The sequence below is a fragment of the Myotis davidii genome, unplaced genomic scaffold (assembly GCF_000327345.1).
Source record: "Myotis davidii unplaced genomic scaffold, ASM32734v1 scaffold925, whole genome shotgun sequence".
NCBI lineage: Eukaryota > Metazoa > Chordata > Mammalia > Chiroptera > Vespertilionidae > Myotis > Myotis davidii.
In genome coordinates, this window is record NW_006296531.1 from 491,476 (window position 1) to 499,642 (window position 8,167).

The 8,167-nt window shown below is 52.5% G+C and overlaps 1 protein-coding gene across 2 annotated transcripts in view; it reads right to left on the reverse strand.

The window, feature by feature from the left end:
- Nucleotides 1–303: 303 nt before the first annotated feature.
- The window catches only part of PLD2 (phospholipase D2), a 17,866-nt gene continuing 10,002 nt past the window's right edge, over nucleotides 304–8,167 (reverse strand). For both annotated transcript variants that reach the window (XM_006771900.2, XM_015569237.1), the window contains 15 exons: nucleotides 5,828–5,911; nucleotides 5,603–5,681; nucleotides 4,762–4,872; nucleotides 4,413–4,583; nucleotides 3,989–4,115; nucleotides 3,698–3,816; nucleotides 3,493–3,606; nucleotides 3,261–3,365; nucleotides 2,934–3,022; nucleotides 2,714–2,827; nucleotides 2,508–2,557; nucleotides 2,111–2,245; nucleotides 1,760–1,913; nucleotides 1,293–1,407; nucleotides 304–1,015 (listed from right to left, as the gene is read on the reverse strand). In XM_006771900.2, the coding sequence (XP_006771963.2) occupies nucleotides 791–1,015; nucleotides 1,293–1,407; nucleotides 1,760–1,913; nucleotides 2,111–2,245; nucleotides 2,508–2,557; nucleotides 2,714–2,827; nucleotides 2,934–3,022; nucleotides 3,261–3,365; nucleotides 3,493–3,606; nucleotides 3,698–3,816; nucleotides 3,989–4,115; nucleotides 4,413–4,583; nucleotides 4,762–4,872; nucleotides 5,603–5,681; nucleotides 5,828–5,911 (1,792 nt within the window). In that variant the 3' untranslated portion in view covers nucleotides 304–790. The remainder of the gene's footprint in view (nucleotides 1,016–1,292; nucleotides 1,408–1,759; nucleotides 1,914–2,110; nucleotides 2,246–2,507; nucleotides 2,558–2,713; nucleotides 2,828–2,933; nucleotides 3,023–3,260; nucleotides 3,366–3,492; nucleotides 3,607–3,697; nucleotides 3,817–3,988; nucleotides 4,116–4,412; nucleotides 4,584–4,761; nucleotides 4,873–5,602; nucleotides 5,682–5,827; nucleotides 5,912–8,167) is intronic.

The following is an 8,167-nucleotide window of genomic DNA, read 5'->3' on the forward strand; positions in this document are numbered from 1 at the left end:
CTGTGCTGTCACTTGAGGAGCAGGAGGCAGCTCCTCCAGGCCCTTCTCTGTGCACCTCCCTCACGTGCAACTGCAACACCAGCTCCACTGTTCTCCAGGTATCCTGCTTTCCTTCTGCTCAGGCAGCAGTGTGACCTTCCCCAGCACCTAGGAAACCGAGCTCCAAAGCCGCAGGCAAGTACAGTGGAAATGGAGACAGCAGGAAGAAGAAAGGAGTGGGGTGACCGGGTGAAGAAACCGGTGCTTTGTGTAGGCAGGGGGGGTGCCTGAGACAGTACTCACTCCGACTGAGGAAGAGGCATGGATTTTTCCTATGCTTTTATTTATGAAACGCTTATTGAACTGATACAAAGTTAGTGTCTGGCAGCAGGATGCTGGAGGGAGTCAGTGTGCGGCTCCTACCCTCCCCACTGTCGGGGATGAAGCCAGGAGTGGTTCCATCCTTCTCTGCACCTTGGCAGCAATGGGCTGGGAGAGGCCCTGGGGCAGAGGAAGGGAGAGATGGGAAGGCTTGCCCCAGGAATCCTGGCAGGAGTTTCGCGTCTCCTCTGTAGCAGTGGTTTGAATTGGGCTGGAGGGAAGGTGAACTTTTCTGGGACCTTCTCCTGCCACCCAAGCCCAGGGCTGGGATGCCCTCATTGGCTGATTCTCAAGAAAGGGTCCTCTGTCCGTTCTCTCATCCCCTTCAGAGATGCTGCTCCCACGGGTCTCAAAGGGTATTGCCCTCAGTCCTCTGGGGCAGGGAGCCAGGCCTGGTGGAGCTGGTGACCTCTTCTGGCTGGAGCCCCGGCTATGTCCACACTTCTAGGGGCATCACACCTTCCTTGCTACTCAGTGGGGGCAACAAAGACTCATCCTCCAGAAACTTGAGGGGAAAGTGGACCAGATGGCCCTTGACCTGGGTGAGCTCAGACCGGGCCAAGGGAGGGCTGACGATGGCTAGGGGCTCCACAGCCACGTACTCCCGGAGTGTCCGCAGTGAGCGTGTGGCATTGGATGGCAAGCAGCGGAAGATCTGGGAGGGGTGGAGGGGGGACAGAGAAGCCAGTAAGACTTGGAGAGACTTTGTCAAGAGCCCAAGCTCAGCTAAGCTGGAAGCCCACATCCCCATACCAACCCTGAGCCACTGAATCCCATGATATGCCCCCAGAGTCTCATGCACTTTCTGAGTATGGCTGTGTGGTGCGGCTTCTCTCCATCCCACTCTGAACAGGATAATCCATGACCCCCCTCCCCCGACACACACACACACACACACACACACACACCGGTCCACTCCCCGAAGCTCCCACCTGCTCATAAATATTGGCATTGCTCTCAGCTGTGTCTTGCCACAACTGGAAGAAGTCGTCACAGACGGGGTCTCGGAGATCCAAGTCTGGCCGGGCATCCGCCCCGAGAACCACGCTGCAGGAGAAAGGGGTCCCAGCAGGACCAGATTAGGTCCTCAGAGAGCCCGAATACCAGGAAAGTCATGCTGTGCCTACCCAGGTCATTCAAAGTGGATGCAATGCTAAACGGTAAAATAGTATCAACGAGCCTTCATGTGTCTCTACTTTGGTGACCACGATGTTTTGAAAAACATACCATATTAGTTTTAAAGTATTTTTTGGTGCCCCTACTTTGCTGGCACCCCAAACTTGATTAGTTTGCCTATTGGGAAAACGCAGTAGTATGTCTAAGCAATCCTCCCACCTCCTCAAAAGGTAGGTCCCCCTCCCCCCGCTGCCACACCCTGTAGGGCCCACCCAGGCTCTACCTGAAGCAGTGCTTCCGCAAGCTCAAGGCAAACCTGCCCGCCTGGTACGCCACACCATCCATGAGGGACGGCTCCATCTCCGTGTCCTCGATCAGCACGGCCAGCTCGCTGTCCCGCTTCCCCAGCAGGCTCCGGTCATTGATGTTCGCAGAGCCTGGGGTGGGTGCAGGACGCATTGGGCCTGTCTGAACCCAGGGTGACCCCCTTCACCCCATCACCTCTACCAGAGCACATACCTGTGGGCAACACGCCTTCTTTGGCCTCCATCCCCAACTGGGCCTCCCTTCACCCCGTTGCCCTTCACACCTCTCCCACCCGCTCTTGCTGCCAGGGACTCAGACCAGCACTGACCGATGATGACTGTGCGATCGTCAGCAATGAGCATCTTGCTGTGGATATAGATGAGCTCTGAGACTGGGTGCCCACCCAGCTCTCCGTGTGTGCGGAGCCCACAGATAGATATATAGTCCCGCCACGCTGTCCCCACTGAAAGCGAGAGAGATCGGGGAAGCGGGGGTGAGATGACAGGTGCCTTCCATGTGCATACGGAGCCCTGGCCCATCCACCTCCTCGCTTCAGAGCCCAGTCTATACACTTCTCCCTCCAGGGAAAGACCATCTGTGTCTCAGGGCAGCAGCCCCAGAAACACACGGGAATAATAGACTCCTTCCCCCACCTGGGTCTCCAGGTCCCCCATCTCCCTCTCCCAAGGGGTCCAGGGCTTGAACCTCCAGCCCCCAGAACTCACTGGCTGCTTTGAGGCGATGGAGGATTGAATATTCCCCTCGACACAGGGTCCTGAGGGAAAAGAGTGGGGGAGAGAAATAAAGGCTGGAGGAGGGGATGGGGGATGTCTGGAGAGAGGAAGACCTCAAAGGTCTAGTGGGAAGGGATCGGGATAGAATCAGGAGGGGGCAGGGTGAATGGGGCCATGGAGACCCCATAGAAGGGCACCTGTAAGTGAAGTGCAGAATGGCCTGGATGGAGTTCCCACCACCTGTGGAGATGTCACCCTCAAAACCGGGAAGCAGGGGCAGAAGCACGTAGACTCGGAAGCATTGCCCTTGCCTGGGAAGGGGGGAGAGTCAGAGGTGTGATTTCTCCCCAAAGCCCCGCCCCTCCAGTTGGGCTTAAGCCACGCCCTCAGTTCCCCCCACCTGCCAGTCCACCTTACTTGTGGGCCTTCAGGATTCTGTCCACAATCTCATCGCCCACCTTGTTCAGAACCGTCCGTCCATCTGAGCAGCTAATGAAGAACTGATTCTGGGGCAGGGACCAAAGAGATATCAGCAGCCAAGCCCCGGCCCTGCCCTCAGCTCCCGGCTGCCATCCCCATCTCCAGGATCCAGGCCTCAGCCCTAGGCTCCCGTTTTCCCCCAGGCCCAGCTATACCAGCCCATCAGCACCGATCTGCTGACATCCTAAGTCTCTCTCCTGGGACATCCCTCCACTCTCTCTCCTCCTACCCGCCCCCTCCGCCCCCCACCCTCCCCAGTCAGACCTCAATGTAGAGGAAGTGCTGGCTTTCCCTGATGGTGTGCAGGTAGGCATTGAGGATGGAGTTCTCCAAAGTCCCCGCTGACCAGCGGTCCACTGACCGCAAGACCTGGGGGAATGGCAAATATGAGGTGGTGCCTGACCCCAGGAGGGGCGGAGTCTGGCGGGCTCTCAGCTCAAGGAGAGTGGGCTGAAGGGAGGGGAGTGGGGGCAGGTTGAAGTCAGTCTGGCCTCACCTGCACGGTGGCGCACTGCCCCCCTGGGAGTGTGAAGGGGAGCTGGTGTGCAGTGCTGGTGGACTTGGGCAGCAGGTAAGGGTACATGGGTGTCTTGTACTTGGCCTTGGTAGTCTGAGGGGGAGGGATGGCAGAGTCAGTGGGAGGGGGCAAGCTGCCCCTGGCTCCCTCCCAACCTCCAGCATCCACCGGAGGGAGGAAGCACCTTGGTGAAGTTCCAACGCTGGATGAAGTGCCGGGCCAGGTCTCGGGCAGGTGGGCCGTGGACAACCACTCCAACATCCCGCCATGGCATCCGGGCTGTGGTCGCCCTGTCAATGAAATCTGGGGGTCCCAGAAGAGAGGTCAGGGATGGTTTCTTGAGGCGGGGATGAGGAGCAGCTGACCAGAGGAAAGGCTGCATTATTCTTGACCCAGCTTGTCCCATTCTCAGTCACAGCCCAGACTTTTGCCCCTGTTCCCAGCTCTCGGGGACCTTGGGGGAGGGGACCCTCACCTTCAAAAGGCCGGTCCAGCTGTACCCAGTCCTTAGTGATAAGATTGCTGTAGTCCTTGCCCAGCCAGAAGAGTTGGTTGTGAGAGATATCTGGGGTGGCTGTAGAGTCTGAGCACGGGGTGGGAGGCTGTGAGGGGAACACACCCAAGCCATGGGCAAGGAGAGGTCATGGGGCCATACAGAGCCAGGGCCAAAGAGAAGAGAGGAACACTGAAAGAGTATGAGACAGGGACAGAGACACAGAGTAAGAATGAAACGGACAGTCTGACTTCCCAGCCCCCACCCTTCAGCTGCACTTCCTAGAGGAATTGGGGTGGCGGGTGGGAGTGGTTAGTGGAAATGAGGGGAAAGGCTGGAGCTGGGAAGGGTTATAGATTTAGGTTAGCTGAGTTTGGGGGTGTTCAGGAAGACCGTGGGGGATTACCTCTGGGGCAGCTGATTCGGAGGAGCCTCCAAGGTCAGTCAGTCGGTAGTGCAGGTCATCCCAGCGGCCATAGGCGAGATCCAGCCCTCCCAAGAAGGCCACAACTTGGTCCACCACCAGTAGCTTCTCATGATGGGCCCACAATGTCACATGGTCTGGGTGACGCATCACCTGGAGCAGGTATGGAGTAGTTCATGAGGGTGGGCTTAGGCGAGAGAAAGACAAGAGGTAATGTTGGGAGGGAAGTGGAAAGAGAAGGATATGATGCTTAAGGAAAGGGAGGGTTGAGAGGATGGGAAGGGTGGTGAGGGGGGCTGTAGGTGGGAAGCGTCTCTGAGGTGTGAGTTACCTTTATGTTGGGGTGCAGCAGCATCAGAGCCCTCTTGCTATAGCCGCTGTTGATGCTCAAGGCCAGCTCCACTTCCTTAAACAGTAGGACGGACACACGGACACCCTCCTCCTGGTGGTGCACAAGGTATCATATCCTAATGCCTCTCTCAGAATGGCCCCTTTCCACCTTCCCAAACCCTTCCCCTGGCTCAGGATTCCTGAATGTCCCCCTACCCAGCCTCGATGCTCTGCCACTTATCCGGCTTTGATGCTTGCAAAGCACTTAGCAATGGGTGAGCAATGCATTCTCTCATTCATCCACCTATATACCTACCCACCTATCTGTCACTATCCATCCATCCTCCCAACCATTTGTTCATCCTCTTATCTACTGTGTATCATTCATCCAACTATTCACCCATCTTCCTATTGATCCACCTTTCCAAACTCAAATCCTCCCATAAATCTCCCTTCCCATCATTTACTTATCTATTTGCCCACCCACTCTCCATCATCCACATAGCTTTCCTCCTGTCCGTCAACATCTATGGATGCCTCCAACATGGTAGACATTGTGCCTTGTACTGGAACTAGTGATATTAATCAGTCCAATGGGAAACAGACATGAACACCCCTAGGTAACACAATGAAGTACAATGGGCACTGGGAGGATAGAGGAGCATGAAGAGGGAGGTGTCAGTTCTTCTTAGGGAAGAGGAGGAGGTGATGTTTGCCAGACCCTGAGCCAAGATGGGCATGTTTCCTCCCCTTGAAGCCTTGGATTCCTATGTTCCTTCATGCTTCCGTCCCTTCTAACCAACCCCACCACACCTCCCCTCCAGCCTGACCACTCTCCTCACCGCCTTTTTCTTGAGCATAACGTCCAATCTCCAGTCATCTGAGTGGGCTGGACGCTTCAGGTAAATCTCAGGACTCAACCTAGGATTCAGGGACGGGGTTGAGGAGGGTGAGCGAAGCCCCAGACAACCAGCCACTCCTCCCTTTCCACTCCCTCCTGGGATCCATAGTTGATCTGTCATAGGCCCTATCCCAAATCTTCTTGCTCAGGCTTTTCCCCCACGTACCACCAGTCTGTGATGAAAATCTCCTCTTGAGCTCGCAGGATGGCATCTGCCACAGCGGCAAAGTAACCTGCCCCATTCACAAACCTGGGGGGAGGCCAAGCCAAGGAGGTCAGGGGAGTCAGAAAGCTCTGGAGAGTGAAGACCAGAGGATAGTCATGGGTCAGAGGTGACAGCAGGGTCAAAGATCAGTAGTGATCAGAATGGTCAGATGGTATCAGATATATGAAAGTGGGATAAATTTGCCAATATGAGCAAAAAAAATGAAAAATTAGGGAAGACAATAAAGTAAGGAAAATGACTAAAGATTGTGAAGATTAATACATCACACATAAAGATTTACAACAAAGGATATCAACCAACTGAAAAGTGAACAAAGAATAAGAACAGTTCACAGAGGAAATTATAATGATCCTATATAATAAAAGGCTAATATGCAAATCAACCAAACAGCAGAACGACTGGTTGCTATGGCACTCACTGACCACCAGGGGGCAGACACTCAATGCGGAGCTGCCCTCTAGTGGTGAGTGCTCTCCCACAGGGGAAGTGCCCCTCAGCCAGAAGCCGGGCTCACAGCTGGCGAGTGCAGTGGCGGGTGGGAGCCATTCCCGCCTCCACTGCAGACAGGTGGTAAGGAACAAGGGGTCCCGGACTACGAGAGCCCCGGACATCCCCCAAGGGGTCCCAGACTGCGAGAGAGGGTGCAGGCCAGGCTGAGGGACCTCCCCACCCCCAGTGCACGAATGTCGTGCACTGGGCCTCTAGTCAATTATAAGAAAAGATATTCAACTTCACTAGTAAGCAAAAAAACTGGTATAAAGTGAAATAACATTTTTTAATTCACTAAATTGGCAAAAATCACTGGTAACATTCAATGTTAGCATATGAGGAAGTGAGTATTCTCATAGACTATGGATACATTGGTTATAACCTTTTTAGATGACAACTTGGCAGTATCTATCTGAATGTTAGATATACATATGCATTAAAACCATTAAATTCACATAGTAATTCTATTTCTAGGAATATATCCTATTAAATGCTTGTGCAAAGATTATGTTCATTGCAGCACTATTTATAAGAATGAAAAATGGGGAAAATGTAAAAAATGGGGCCTGGCCAGTGTGGCTCAGTGGTTGAGCATTGACCTATGAACCAGGAGATCACGGTTCGATTCCCAGTCAGGGCACATGCCCAGGTTGCGGGCTCAATCCCTGGTAGGGGGTGTGATCAATAACTCTTTCTCATCATTGATGTTTCTATCTCTCTCTCCCTCTCCCTTCCGCTCTCTGAAATTAATAAAAACATATTTTAAAAAGAAAGTAAAAAATGGGAAAAAAACCTAAACACCTAATCTCTAATACATGTATTAAGTGAAAAAATGTCACAGAAGAGAGTACATGATCTCATTTACATTAAAACAAAAAGTAACAAATAAGAATATGAAAATATGCAGAAAAAAATCTGGGAGGGTAAATTTCAAACTGTTGCCAGGGTTACTTCTGAGGTGAAAAAAGGGATTGTTGGGAGGATGTATAGGGAAGAAGTAAGGGCTGGGGGGGGGGGGGGGGGGGCTAAAAGGGCATATGACTATTCATCCTTCGTGTGTGTTCTAAAATTCAACTTCATACAGTTCAGAAGTGAGTAAGTGTTGAACACAGATGTATACAATGGTGAGTGTTTCCATATTTTTTTTCTTTTTAAAAAAAAATACATTTTATTGATTTCAGAGAGGAAGGGAGAGGGAGAGAGAGATAGAAACATCAATGATAGGAGAGAATCATTGGTCAGCTGTCTCCTGCATGCCCCACACTGGGGATGGAGCCCACAACCTGGGCATGTGCCCTTGACTGGAATTGAACCAGGGACTCTTCAGTCTGCAGTCCAGTGCTCTCTCCACTGAACCAAACGGCTAAGGCTGCATTGATTTTTATTTTTATTTATTTTTTATTTTTTGCATTGATTTTTAGAGAGAGTGGAAGGGAGAGGGAGAGACAGAGTAAGAGAAACATCAATGTGAGAGAGAACCGAGGTACATGGCCTTGACCAGAATCGAACCCGGGACCCTTCAGTCCTTGGACCAATGCTCTATCCACTTAGCCAAACTGGCTAGGGCAACGTGTTTGACGTTTTAATAACATCCTAGTATGATGGCTAACAGCAGGGTCTTAACCTCGCCTGCCTGGATTTGAATCCCGGTGCCACTGCTTACAAGGTGTGTGATCCTGGGCCAGTAACCTAACTTCCCCTTGCCTCAGTTTTCTCATCTGTAAAATGGAGATAACTATACCTGCCTTGTAGGGTTGTTGTGGAGATTCAGTAAGTTAATACATATAAAGC